The following is a 15424-nucleotide window of genomic DNA, read 5'->3' as shown; positions in this document are numbered from 1 at the left end:
GACGTTTTAGCATCTGATCAAGAAATAAGAAGGCTTCAAAAGCTAATGTGATGCATTTAATACCTTCTGATTAGCTTAATAAATGTCTCACCACAATGTGTACTTTGGATTTTGTTTTATGATCAACTATCTCTGCAGCTATCTCTGCAATATTTCTATTCTTGTATGGCAATTTTCCTCAGTGTCTACAGATATGTCTGTAGATTATTGACACTTTTATGGTTGTTAGTGATGAGAATATCAAGTAAAGAGACATGTGTATGTGCAATTATGTGAAATGATATAAACTTAGTTGTAGGATGAGTCAAGTTGATATAATATTTTAAACTATTCCAGACATTCTCTATCCTTTATCAAGACCATAAATGCCCTTAATGTGATCACTGTATTAGAGACTTGTTACTGCACTCTTTAAGGATGTTATTGTCTAATTTGCTCATGAACCTACAGAGTCACGCAAGTGCCCACTACTGTACACTGTAGTTGCAAGCAGTGCTCTCCACTGAACATAAAATTATTGCAACTGAGAACTAGTGTTCCTGGATATTGACCTCTGTGGGAGGATCTTTGGAACTCCAGCTGTTAAAAAATTTATTTAAAGCTTTAATCCCATTGTTATGTGATGTGTTGGTTGAAAGAGATGTCTCATCCAATGTAACAAGTGCAGTGTTATCAAACTAGTTCTGCTTATTTGAAGTTTCAGTACTGAGTAAGAAATAACTGGCGCCTTCAGTCTATGATGTGAAGATTGCTATTTTACTTTTTTTTTTTTTCTGGAGATTCTTTAGGGCCATTCTTCTTCTTTTGAAAATTCATCATAGGTGGGTTCCACCTTGGCATTACTGTATATACTCATGTATAAGTCTAGAAATTTTAGTCAAAAAGTTGACCCAAAAAACCTGGGTCGACTTATCCATGGGTCAATGCAAGTACTGTACTTTTACATGCATATATATCCTTGTAACACCAAAAGAAGCATGGATCTCCTCTTCTCTCTTCCAGCCTTTAGGATGAACGCAAACAGTTATGCCTGCCAAAATTTCTTTGGCATCATTTTCCTTTGAATCATCCTTTAGATCCTTGGTTACATGACCCTATGTTTTACCCTTGATTTATCCATGGATCATATCAAGATCCATAATTTTGGCCCCAAAACCTGCCCTCGACTTATACATGAGGTCCACTTATAGTACTTTTCCATGGTGTTTGGATTGTGTGCTTCTGTGAAGGTTGGTTGAAGTTGTTGTAGATTGGGTGTGTGGAACGTGTCTCGTTCATAAGATTGCCATGAGCTGGAGTTGACTATAAGACAGTTAACACCATGAAATGGTGACAAGTTTGAAGATGAACCTGCAATTTTAGAAGACGAATTTTAGAAGGAAGCTGCTCCCAAAGTACTTTCAAAGCAATTGAAAATTAACTTCTGTTTGTGTCATTTTAAAAATAAATAAATAAGTAAGTACATACCGACAAATTCTGGAGGCAACCTGATCTTTTGTGTGTTCAGGTGCTAAAATTAGCCCTGTATCACAAAACTTGCTTACTTCTGTTTATCCAGTCCTTGATTAACTGATAACTGTTTTCTACTGCTGAGTTGTGATCTCTTGAGATAGCACATATTTATTGCTTACATGCTAAGTGACTTGTAGCCTGTGTCTTGAAAAGGAACTAAATCAGGGATTGGATGAAATGCATTATAAATCACATTACCTTCCTATGACCACTGGGTTACACAGGATTCTTCTCCTGTCCTGTCCTAAATAATTTGGGGCATTTCTTCCCTCAGAATAATTTCGCTAACCCTTGGTCCTCCCACTTTCTTCAGGTTCTTTGCTATTAAGTATAGTTAAAGTACTTGTTAGCATGTTTTTGATATTGTTACTTAATAATCACTTCCAGCCACTCCTTTGTGAATGAGAAGAAAGTAACTTTCATTTACATAAAGAATTTATGATGGCATCTCGTTTGGTAGCTGATTCTCAAAGCTTGTGGTTACAAAGTGTACGTCACTTTACTGGTAACAAATTTACTTTGTTTCAGTTCACTCAATGACTTCAGTCACACTTCAACTGTATATTAGTTCTTTACCTACACCTTCCAGTAAAGCTCATTCATTAGGAGTATAAATCTTATGAATCTCTAGCTATATTCATACGTTATAGTTCTACAGAATAATGTAGATCTGAGCCTCCTCTTTATTGGCTCTCCACTACTCAACTAACACTTTAAATTGATCTCTTTTGTCCTTCTGAAATCTTTCCTCCTTATATGGGAATCTGAATCCCCTTTAAGTCTAAACCCCTTAGTTCCAGCTGCACTTTTGGCAGTTCTAAGACACACTTATCCTCTCTCAATGGCTCTTCCTCTTTTTTATAGCCACTCATCAGGCAGGCCCTCACCTGTCTCTCTCCACACTCCCAGTTGGTAGAATTCAAAGACATAGCCATGTTTTATTGTAATCAATATGCAAATAGATATTACAGAACTTTAAAACTGATGGAAAGAAAGATGTTTGTAACATACAGTATTTTCCGGCGTATAAGATGCCCGGACATATAAGACGACCCCCAACTTTTATAATAAAAAATAGAGTTTAGGATATACTCACCGTATAAGGCTACCCCTCTTTCTGAGAAGTTGGTAGCCGGCCGTGCGCATGCGCACCGGCTTCTAAGGGGCCTCTGGAGGCCCCTTAGAAGCGGGCGCAGGGCTGCCAGCTCCCCAGGTCTCTTGAGGCCTGAGAAGCCGGCAGCCCAGAGAGCGCGCACCGGCTTCTAAGCGGCCTCCCGAAGCCCCTTAGAAGCCGGCGTGGGGCTGCTGGCTCCCCAGGCCTCTGGAGGCCTGAGAAGCCGGTGGCCGAGTGCACACACCCGGCATATAAGACAGCCCCCTACTTTTGACCCAATTTTAGAGGGTCAAAAAGTCATCTTGTATGCCGGAAAATACGGTAGGTTTCTGTAGACGAAAGTCTATGAAAGCTTATGCTACCAACATGTTTCCCTCAGTCTCAAAGGTGTTTCAAGATCCCTTTTGTGTTGCTTCCTAAAGCAATGTGTTACCAGTAATCATGGTATCATGACAATCCTTTTTGGAAATAACATAATAAATAATGTCAGTCTTCCTTTGTATAATGTGTACTTTTTCTTTTTCCTGTGTTCTGACAATGCCTCCTTGGGGCATTTTGAGATCACATTTTTAGACACATTCTCATTTTTGTTGGGTGGAATTTCAAAAGAAGAAGAAGAGGAAGAGGAAGAAGAAATACAGGAACCCTGGTGGCGCAGTGGTTAAATGCCTGTACTGCAGCCATTCACTCAAAACCACAAGGTTGCGAGTTCAAGACCAGCAAAAGGGCCCAAGCTCGACTCAGGCTTGCATCCTTCCGAGGTCGCTAAAATGAGTACCCAGACTGTTGGGGGCAAATTAGCTTACCTGCTAATTAGCTTACTTGCTGTTCACCGCTATGATCTTTGGAATAGCGGTATATAAATAAAACAAATTATTATTATTATTATTATTATTATTATTATATTATTATTATTATTAAGAGAGAATGAAAAAATAGCAAGTAATCCAGTGAGTTTTTAATGCTAATAGGAATGCTAATTGTTAGGGGAAGGCTGGGTCTAGGATTTCTTAATGGGTTTCATAACAAACTAATTTTTAAGATGTGTTTCCCCACTCTGAATTAAACCTCATACCAGCCTTCTTCCTGATGTTTAAGTGGAAACTCTTTTCTTGTAATTTGAATCCATTGTTTCATATTCTAGTCTCCGGAGAAGCAGGAAACGGGTTTGCCCCATCTTCTAGATGACATCTCTTTAGGAGTTTAAACATGATGATTATATCACCTCTCAATCTTTTCTTCTCCATTCTAGACATGCCATTATTCATTGGGCTTGGATTCCATACCTTTGATGAGCTTGGTCACCCTCTTCTGATCATATGCCAATTGTGTTGCCCAGAACTGAACATAGGATTCCAGGAGAGACCTGACCAAAGGATAAACAGCATGGTACTATTATTTCTCTTAATCTGGACACTATACTCCAGTTGATGCAACCCAGTGTTGAACTGGTAAACATGACAGTTACATCTGTTTTTGAAAATTATTTTGCTGTATGTGTTTGTGGCCATAGGGCGCGGTTAAGTTCAGACTATCCGTTGGAAAGCAGGCAATTTAAAATTCACATGAATTGAAATGCCGTGACACTGGCACATAAACTACAGGTTTTGTTTTTAAAGTAGCAGTTCAAGGAATGGTATTCCTATGTGTTGTGCACGTATGTATGAAATATTGAGAGAATGGAGTAGCAACATTTGTACACCTGCAACCAGACCAGCAGTCAATGATAATGAGAGGATGAAGGAGAGATGGGGAAGGGGCCCTTTAGTATCAGAGCCAATGGACATTTGAGGCAATATGGAAGAACTTTGTGAATAGCATTCTTCAGTGTCTTGGGCAATTACGTGTCATTTTTCCTTCTGAAGAGTTGTAAGTGGTCCTGAGTACTCTTCAGCTTGAGGGGCTGACCCTGTATAACATTATATTTTACTGTTGCTTGGTAACACCCGTTCAGAGGATTGTGTGAGTGATTTTTCAGGCAGCAGAGGAAGAAAAAAAATCTCAAGAAGGAAGAAATAGAGGACAATTATTTTATTAACTGCAATTTTTGTACCATGGTTTATACCTTTTATACTTTACAGAAAGAAATCAGATCTACAAGGAAATGTCCCTGAACAAAAACGAATACAGCTAACAGCTTCCCAAATGGTAGCCATAAATGACTAAAAGCACTTACTAGTTTCTGTTCTGAACTGTAGCTATACTAAAGCAAGATTAATTTCTGCAGCTAAGCCAATGATATGCCTGAAAGGGTATATCTGAAGTAGAAAAAAAATGGCTTATTTGGATCCAGAGTGCTCAAGCTGATCAGTTTTCTTTGAGCTAATCAAAGGTCGCTATCTAACAAAAAATAGTATCAATGCAAACAAACAAAAAGGTTACCAGTTTCATTGGCTTTTCAGCTTCCAGAGGCATCAAGCTGATCATGTGGAGCAGAAAACTACTGGACTGAATGCAACTTAAATTGATCTTTCAAAAATGCTACTATTTTTTTCCTATTTCCCCCCTACCAATAGGTGTGCTTACATTATTTTTTGTTGTCCAGATACATTGGCTTAAACAGAATAGGTGATTTGGGAAACAGCATTTTACTCTAAAGTTACCTGAGATGATGTTTTTATTGCTAAATTTTTATTTAGCATCATGTAGACAGATCAGAACCTGGCTCTGCTGGCTGGGAGAGCTGTGAGAAATGTCCTCCAAAAAATGTCTTTGCTAAAGTCTGGCTTAGAACCATGGCTGAAAACAGTATTTGCTTATGTGACCTGATTGTAACCAAAGCAAGAGAAAAAGTATGTCTGAATTATTATTCTATGAGCTGAAAGGAAGCTATTTTTTTATTTTTTTATTTATTTATATCCAACCTTCATCCTAGTATAGGGACTCAAGGCAGCTATGGAAACCAGTACGATGTCATGGTTTGAATGTTGGGCTAGAACTCTGGGAGTTCAGGGTTCGAGTCCTTGCTCAGCCATGGAAATACACTTAGGACCTTGGGCAAGTCAATCTCTTTGGCCTCAGAAGGCAATGGCAGACCTCTGAACAAATCTTGCCTAGAAAACCCTAAAATAGTGTCATCATAAATTAAGTTGTTTTGAAGAGGCATAACAAGTGCAAACTAGAGAGACTGAAATAGGTAATTCCAAAATCTAATGAGAAAATGCTGGAGTTCAAACAAGAATTATAAACAGAAGATAAGCCTTGTTTAAAAAACCACACATTAAAATGGATCTCTTTATAGTGGTTCATGTATGTAGAAGACAAATGATGAGTTAGGTTACTGGGATTCTAATACATCACATATAATTTTTAGAATATATAATTGTTCTTGACTATATCAGCTTTTAAAGGCCTATATGTGTTAGTGCCACAGGCCAATTGTGCTTTGTTTGAGATAGATATACAGCTTAGAGCAGACCTACACAACTTGCCAGTAGGTAGGGCCCAAATTTAAAATAGTCTAAACTTCTTCGGGCCACAGATTAATTCTAAAATAAATAAATAAAATTAATAAATTCCATCCTCCTCTTCCTCTGCCTGGCCTTCTCCAAAGGAGAAAGCTGAGCAGCAGAGGGGCCTTGTCTGTCCTTCTCTCCTTGGGAGAAGGGCAAGTGACAGAGAAGCCTTGATAGGTGAGTGTTTGACCCTCTTCCTCCTTTGCAACCTCACCTTCTCAGAAGGAAGTCAGGTGAGGGAGCCTGGCAGTGTGACCATTTGCCCATCCTCCATGTGTCCTTCTCATCAGGAGAAAGCTGGGCCGTGGAGGAGCCTTATGGGCTGAGTATTTGCCCTTCCTCTTCCTCCTCCACATCGCCCTCTCCTTAGGAGGAGCCCAAGCAGTGGAGGAGCCTCGAAGTTTTCCCATATCCTCGCAGGCAGGCTACATGTGGCCCCTGGGTCATATGTTGTGCAGACCTGGCTTAGAGGTCCATCCCTCTAAGCCTTGGTGCTGATAAGTATGCTTTCCCCTGAGAACAGAAATCATTCCCTATCTACAACAGCCCCTACCAACCTGCAACCGTCACTGTATCTTTGAGAAAAACCAGTCCTGTTAGAGTATATAACATCTACTTTTGGGATGTCTGTGTCTTGGTCTCTGAAACAGCAACAGTGGTTCCTCCTCTTAGAACTGCACAGATCTACAAAACCTGGTCAACATACATACTTAGGGACTGTGTGTAAATAAAGCTGTGTCAGTACTCAGCTGGTGGGATGTAAGATCAGTTGGTCTCATATCCTGCATCTGAGGCTACCATGCAGAACTTTACAATGATGGAGCTATACTGCAGATGCAACCATGCTAGTGAATTGTGATGATGCACAATGGGGCACTGAGCAAGGCTCAGTGCAATGGAGGTTCCTGTTATTCAGTGGGACATGTTGGGTAATGGTTGTACACAGCTGGTTCCATTTCCACAGTTGTCCCCTCCTGAGAATATAAAAATTGCACAATAGTGCAATTCAGCTTTACACAATCATATGTTTATAATGTTTATGATGATATGACTTCCCAACAGGATGCCAGTTTGGGTTTCCTTAATGTATTACCTTCCTATCTGTCATCAATGCATGTGTAAGTTGAACTATCATTGGTTTACTTCAATGTGCCCCTGAGTAGGACCTGAGTGAATGAGAGTCTCCAGATCATTACGGTAAACGTGGAGTCATATGCAAATTTCAGAGGTCAGCCCAAGTCCAAATTGGAACTCCATCTGGCAATAAAAAGCTCACATCTCCTACTTGCTATGCAACCTGTTATGCTAGCATCCAGACCAGATCTCCAGAAATTAAGAAATTAATTAAGAAACATGCTATGCATTAAAAGTAAAAGTTAGTTTTTCCTTCATTCACACCCTATCAGGTGAGGGATCCTCCAAATCCATCTCATGGATACAATTTTCAAAGAAAAGGAGGTATGTGCAAGTCAAAATAATGGTGTCTACACTGTGCCTACCTCAGAGCAGGCGAAAAAGAGCAGACTTATAAAATCCTTTGCTCGGATGCTGCAAATTCCTCATAGTGTTCCTATCAATTAGAATTTCAACATCTTCATGCAATCAGACGACTGACACCATTTTAAAAAAAGTTTTGTTTTTGGTAACTGCTAAAAGTGAAGCCAACAAGTTGGCTATTAATTACTGTATTGTTCATATGATTTATTTTTGTCTTTAAGGCCCTTCAGAAGCTTCAGATGTTGTACGTGCATGGGGCTTGATCCCTATCCTTACGTTACTGAAGTGACTTCTTCAAGTCCAATTTAGTTAAACCAATTTTCTTAAACTGTCCAGGCAGAGCTCATATTGCTATTAGATCCTGTACTGAAGAAAAAGGCACAGACTGCAGGAGTGCATCAGCTACTGTGCAAACATTGGAAATAAAATAGAATTAGAAGAAAGGAGAACTATCACAATAAAATAAAATAAATGTGGAGATCTCAGGCACATTACAGGCCGCCGAAAAGTGGCGGTCTGCACCCGCCCCGTTCCCCGCCGGATCAGGGCCTCAGTGGCCAGAGTGGCAGCCGCTGAGGCCCCGATCCGCCTCTTTCCAGGCCATGGGGAAGCGGCAAAGGGCCCCTTCCCCGAGACGGCGAGGAGGAGGAGAAAGGGGCCGCTTGCGTCGCTGGGCACAGCCATCTAAAGGCTGCGCCGTGACGCAAGACCAGGAAGGAGCTCCGTTTCGCAGCTCCTTCCTGCTCCAACGAAAGGGCGCACTAAGCGCCCTTGCGCGGTGTGACGGCGTCACATCCGCGCCACCTCATTTGGAGGCGGCGTGTTTGTGACGCCATCATGGCGGCCCCCATGTAGATGGGGCACCGCCATCTTGTACGTCCTCAGGACGTATTAGGCTTGGGACGTCAAGAAGTGACGCCCCTTTTTAAACCTAGGACGTCCTGAGGACGTCCCTTATGGTGGTTTGTAACGCGCCTCAGTTGGTATTTTGTGATAGAGAAGACAAAAAGGTGCATTCCATCATTAAACTATGTCCATTGGAATATATTATGCTGACTGAAAGGATGACAGGAGCACCAGCTCTGTAAGTGGAGTTCTAGAAGGTTGTCAACATGCTTTGTGCATACACAGACTCCCAATTGTGGGCCTATAAAAAGACCACACAGGGGAAAAAATCACTCTGGTATTGCAAAGCTCTTTTAACTATGCACTGGTAATTTTACAATTTGGGCTGGAAGTAAGCCTGAAGAAAACTGAAGTTCTCTACCAGCCTGCACCTCAGGAAAAATACTACCATCCCCACATCTCTGTAGGCAAATCTGTGCTTAAGTCCGTTCAGCAGTTCACCTACCTGGGAAGCATCATCTCCTCAGACATCAAGATTGATAAAGAGATCGATCACAGACTAGCAGAGACACATAGTGCATTCAGAAGGCTTCACAAAAGAGTCTGGAGTAACAAACACTTGAGGCGAAGCACAAAAATCAGTGTGTATAGAGCCACTGTACTGTCTATTCTCCTTTATGGGTCTGAAACATGGGTCACCTATCGCCAACACCTACGACTCCTAGAACGCTTTCATCAGCACTGTTTACGCACAATTCTAAACATACACTGGACTGGCTATGTGACAAATGTTGCTGTCTTTGAGCAAGCAGGGATTACCAGCATTGAGGCCATGCTATTGAGGAAGCAGCTGCGCTGGGCAGGACACGTTTCTAGGATGGAGGACCATCGCCTCTCAAAAATAGTATTCTATGGTGAACTCGCCATGGGTCAGCGTAAGAGGGGCACCCCAAAAAAGAGATACAAGGGCTCCCTGAAACAACATCTCAGGCTTGGCAAAACTGATCACCAACAATGGTCCGCCCTGGCCTCGCACCGGGAGCCATGGAGACGCACTGTCTACGATGCTGCAGCCTTTTTTGAAAGCTCATGCCGAATGAGTCTCGAAGAGAAACGACAACGCAGAAAGAACCACAATCCGGAAACATCACCCAAGGAGACTTTCTGCTGTGCTTTCTGCAACCGGACTTGTTTATCTCATATTGGCCTTTTTAGTCATCATGTGGGATGAGTCCTTCCTGAATCTTCGTTAGCGAAGTAAAGCCAGAGGGGGGGGGGGGTTTAATTTTACAAGTAATATTCCCTACCCCCAAATTATGCAGACTATTTTAGGATTATTTTAGGATTAAACAGTGACAACGACCAAGGAATTGATCTCTGGCAGGTAAGTAGGTAAGACTTGTGTAGTCAGCAATTACTTTACAGACATCTGCAGTGTGCCCCCTTGAGTTGAGTCTTTTCTAGGTCAATGTTAGCACTATCACAGAAGTTGTCAATGGGCTGCCTAGTATAACAGTGTAGCATGAATTTGTGATGAAAAAGCCATCTTGCAGAAAATGCCCCACAGCTGCTGCAAAAATTGCCTCTGTGGCTAGTTACTGCCTTTCCAAATTGATTACAATTTACTATTAGTGGGGGTTATCAGAATAACTATTATAAGCAGTTAACTTTGGGGATTTGATGATGGTCTGACAGAAGCCACAAATACACTTGCTTTTCCAACTTCAATTAGGCACCAATAGCATCACACAAGTCTCACCAAAAGCTTGCTCTTTGGTGAACAGCTTGTGGCTTACTTTGCTTACTGGGCACTCATTCGCATTGTGCACAAGTGGCAACTTAGGATAGCTGTTACAAAATCACAACACTTCAACGGAACTCCTCCAGGAATGTATTTATTTACATTAAAACACTATTATACAAACTCAAAAAAGACATTTTAGAGGGGAAGGCATGCCCAAGCAAACACCCCTCTCACCTAATGCCATTTTGTTTCACTGTATTCAAAATGGGAATTCTATGAACCAGGCATATTGGGAGGGGAAACCTACCCAACATCAAATGTGAACATATGATGGTCACTGTTAAAGTCACCTCCCTCTCAGTATTTGTTTCTTCACCCAAATAAAACTCTTGCCCAATGGTTTTATTTGTAATTTATTTAACACAGTGTAGAAAGCTATCAATTCAGAAGCAATGATTCTGTACAATCATCCTGCAGAAATGTTTGTAGGATCCCTGTTAATTTTTCAACTAGCAGGCACTTTCCCCACCCCACCCCCCTATAAAAGTGCTCACAATTAACAGGGACTCCTTTTTTTTTAAAAGATGAAAAGATACGTGGAAAAAAAGTCTTACCCCCTTAATGCCTAAGGTGTGCACATAAAACAGGCACAAAGAAACAAACATGTATTCCCATGATTTCTACATCACTAGTACAGCAGAAGCAACAATCTGTACAATAAAATGCAACTGCAGAAGAAAATAATTTTAACTCATCTGGAATACTTTTCTAAAAAAAATAATAATCATAATCTTGATCTTGATCGTAAAATGCATAGTGATCAGAAGGAAAACTCAGCAAAGAGAAGCAGCTCAATCCCACATACACAGAAAGCATCCCCCATCGATTCTTAAAGCATATTTCATTTAGGACTTCCCCCCCATCACAAATCACAAGAATAATATACAACTGGCTAAAGGAGCTATATGATAAATAATTGGGAAAGAATCTATTCATGCACTAGTTAGGTACAGCTAAACTTTACAGTACACAAAAAACATTCATTAATAATGTAGTGTAAAGACTGAAATGTAAAGAGAGAATACATTACTGATTTTATAATTCAAGTTCAGGCATCTACTTGTGTTACAGCACAGCTGTCAAAAGGCGATAATGAGTAAATAATAAAACAAAGTGTTTTTTGTTTGCTTGTCTGCTTGTTTCCACATTATTCTTTAACTGAACACCGATGGGCAGTGAAGCAATCATTTGCTGTCCAACTCTTGAGGCTGCTGTGGTGTTCTAATTCTGCATCTGTTCAAAGAACTTGTAGGTTGGATTTTCATAGCCATTTTGTTGCATCTTAGAAAGGTGGCGTTCCTCTGGTGTCACTGCAGCATCCACCTAAAGCAGCCATCAGGAAGACGATGGTTAATACTGGCATAGTCATATTTACAATAGCTTTTCCCTTTAAAGTAGAATAAAACTACTAGAATAAAAAGCTCTAAAAGGACAACTAGGGCCCGTTACAAACGGGCCTAAAAGTACGTCCTGGGGACGTACTAGGGTTAGAAAGGGGTGTCACTTCTTGACGCCCCTAACCCTAGTACAGACCCAGTCCTTAAAAAATGGTGGCGCCCGTTCCACACGGGGGCCGCCATTACAACATCACAAACGTGCCACCTCCAAACGAGGTGGCGTGGATGTGACGTTGTTGCGCCAGGCGAGGGCACCTAGAGCGCCCTTTCCATGGTGCGAGAAGGAGCTCAGAAATGGAGCTCCTTCTGAGGTTTGCATCTCTGGCGCAGCCTTTAGACGGCTGCGCCAGGGACACAAGGGAGAAAGGGGCTGAGTAGCATGAGCAGAGTATTTGGCTCATTGTTTTCAAATAATTACACTGGGATAGATCCAGAGAAACATGTGAATAAAAGAATTGCCAGAATGCAACTCTTTCCTGCCCCTATTTCTTCATTAGGATCAGTGATAGTTCTCTCATTTTTAAAGTAGATGTATCACTTCAAGGTGTTTCAAAAAGAAAAGAAACATTCAGTCTAGCTGTTTAACAGTCATTCCAACTAATCCAGTCTCGTATGCCTCTGAGGAATGTCACAGCTTCCTTCCACCACGCTCAACATCCAGCAAAGCCCCTGCTATAAAGATGTGCTCAGCAGTTCCTTGAACAAATATATACTGACTATCTTCAGTTCTTTTATTCTACCTTTCCTAACAATTCCCAAAATTGGGGAAAAAAATTTGTATGAATCAGCCAGTTTGCTTACAACTCATTTGATACAGGTAACATTGGGTCTAGATGTTAATTGAACTGTTTCTATTGAAATGCCCCTTAATTTTCATAACTACAGAAAGCATTAACATGCTGCTTCCCCACCCTCCAAATTCTCAGATTGTTTTAGGGATACTAACCCTGTCTGCAAGTATTATATGAAGATGTGTACTGCAGCAAGAGAAATCACAGTGCAAGTGTTTTTTTACTTACCTCCACTACACCATGATGGATGGATGTATATTGTTTCTTCTTTAGCATCACCAGAGTAATGACAATCACTGTTGCAATTACAACACCGCCTACCATTAGTCCAATGATGGCACCTTTGTTTGAACCTACATCTTCAGCAAAGAATACCTAAATATCAAAAATAATGGTAGCAAATTAGTTACAGAATTTGAGAAGTTAAGGTATATTTTCCCCAATGCATTTTTGTAACTTCTATTTCTAAAATAATACAAAATGTACTCTACAGTCCACTTATTTCTCAGGCATTTTACTGGATATCAAGTAAAATACTTTGTCTCTGGCAAAATATCAAAAATGTGTTTCCATAAATGAAGTAAACTAGCACAATAAAGGCTTGTTTCTTCTGATGCTGAGGATCTTATCACCTACTGACTGTTCAGTAGGAAGATAAGTAAATGTTAGTGCAACCACAAAAGCTGTGGGCCAATGGACCTACATGTGAGAAGTATCACAGCTGTGGAGAAGAAAAATAGACATGTCTTGTCATAGTTAGTATTCATGAAGCTCCTCTGTAGTTGACATAGCAGTGCTAAAGAAGAGGCTAGCCACCCCAAAGAGACGGACAGCAGAGTATAGAATTCAATTTGTCTTCTGGCATTACAAACATCTACAGGGACTGTTAGGTGGTAAGAGCCCCTATGAGTAAAAAAATAATTAAAAATTAAAAGATCTGAGCACCAGACCATTGTATCTAACAATGAGAAGGCCTTAGACAAGTACAATGATAGGCAAGGGATTTCTATTGTTCAGATGATGAATAGATGTAGATCAGGATAGCTGGCACCATTTCAGATTGAAAAGGTATATAAGACAGTATTGTTTGATAATTAACTACTAGAAGGGTCTTACTCCCTTTTAAACATATGCTCACACACTGATTTGTAAGACAGACAGCTTGCAAAATTGCAGAAGCACCAACAGGTACTTCTCAGAAAAGGGCCGAGGTCCTCCATGATTGAGCAAAGTGTACAAGTTCTCAATGTAGGATTTCTACCATCAATTCCAGTAATCATGATTTTGCTGTGATAGCTGGGGGTAGGCAGAGAAACATCTGCCTAGGGGAACAGTACCAAAAATCTTCTCTGCAATCCACAAGCAAGAGAATGGCAGTATGGTGGGGGTTATTGGAGCAACACAGTGAGTACTACAAAGAAGCTTTGCTCACTGAAGAGGAAGGAAAGGAATACCAACTGTCAAAGGGAAAATGGGGGTCAGAGCATCCTATTCTGTTTGAAGGATGAAAGTTGGTATTTACTGTATATACTCATGTATAAGTCTAGAAATTTTAGTCAAAAATTGACCCAAAAAACCTGGGTCGACTTATCCATGGGTTAAGGTGAGCACTGTACTTTAACTTTTATCAAAAAAGGAACCATGCCCTGGTGAAAGGTGAGAGATTAATCTCTTCTCAGAGCACCTAAAAGAAGCATTAATCCCCTCTACTATCTCATCTATCTAGCCTTTAGTGTGAGCACAAACAGTTACGCCTGTCAAAATTTTTAAAGATCTTTAGCAGCATTTTCCTTTGCATCATTTTCCTTTACACCCTTTGTTACATGCTGCTAAATTTTACCCTTGACTTATCCACAGGGCATATCAAAATCCTTAATTTTGGCATCAAAACCTGTCCTCGACATACATTAGGTTGTTTTATAGTCGAATACACACACACACACACACACACACGGTAGTAATTTTTAAAAAATATAATATATAGGTAGATTCAATGATACTACAGTTGAGGTTTTCAAAAGTTAAATGAGAGTACGAGGGTGCTTGGAAGGGGAATATGAATTATGCTACCCTGAAAAATCCTACAGAGGTACTAATATAATTGAAAAATAGAAGAAAAAAATTGAAAATGAATTGAAACTGGAAATATAAAATGAAACAATGTAATAATTAGGTTTCAGTTTCAGTATTGCACAAAACAATCAAGAACAAACATATAGTGATTGTAAATTTAAAACTTGTTAATTTTATTTAGTTTGCATTTAAACTAAGGTCTGCTATTTACTTTTATCTATCCAAAGAGTTTAATATTTAACTGGCCCAAAACTGGATAAAAAGCGGGGTAGATTTTGTGTGTGTGTGTGTGCTCACACATGTCTTCAAATCACCTGTTGATTATGGCAACCCCATGAATTAAAATTTTACTATGCAGGGAATATTCAGGGGTGGTTTGCAAGTTTTTCTTTCTGAAATATAACCTAGAGCACCTGATATTTGTTGGTGGTGTCTCATCTGAGTACTAACTATGGCTGACCCTGCTTAGCATCCAGGATCAGACAGGATATGGTGCCTTTAAGGTATTACATGTCAGTAGGGTAGACTGCCTAAATACTTAAATTTGGGGCTCTACAGATGGGCCGCCCCTTTTAGCCCCGGATCGTTGCTGCAGCAACCACACGCCACAGCAGCGATCTGCTCCTTGCAAGGGGCGTCATAGGCGCACCATGATGATGCCCCTTCTGCACAGTGCCATTTGGATGGGCACATGCCAAGCTGGTGCCCACGTAGGGCTTCAAGCATGTGGACGCTTACCCCTCACCATGCATACAGGCCAGCACAAAGGGCTGGTCTGTACTTCCCCTTACTGCCTAAAATACTCTAAGAATAAAGCAATAATTGTGCTAAGAAAGGATATATGGCCCTCCTTATCCACAGATTCTTTATCCATTGGTTCAACCCACCATGGCTTGAAAATATTTTAAAAAATAATAAATTCCAAAAAGCAAACC

General features: G+C 40.5%; 1 protein-coding gene across 3 annotated transcripts in view; it reads right to left on the bottom strand.

Moving 5' to 3' along the window:
* Positions 1-10303: 10303 nt before the first annotated feature.
* APP (amyloid beta precursor protein) overlaps positions 10304-15424 on the bottom strand; it is a 201090-nt gene continuing 195969 nt past the window's right edge. For all 3 annotated transcript variants that reach the window (XM_089512151.1, XM_089512152.1, XM_089512153.1), the window contains 2 exons: positions 12645-12791; positions 10304-11551 (listed from right to left, as the gene is read on the bottom strand). In XM_089512151.1, the coding sequence (XP_089368277.1) occupies positions 11450-11551; positions 12645-12791 (249 nt within the window). In that variant the 3' untranslated portion in view covers positions 10304-11449. The remainder of the gene's footprint in view (positions 11552-12644; positions 12792-15424) is intronic.

The sequence above is a fragment of the Sceloporus occidentalis genome, unplaced genomic scaffold (genome assembly GCF_023333645.1).
Source record: "Sceloporus occidentalis isolate IW3139 unplaced genomic scaffold, rSceOcc1.0.p SCAF_2, whole genome shotgun sequence".
Lineage (NCBI taxonomy): Eukaryota > Metazoa > Chordata > Lepidosauria > Squamata > Phrynosomatidae > Sceloporus > Sceloporus occidentalis.
This window is presented reverse-complemented; position numbering and strand designations above follow the sequence as displayed.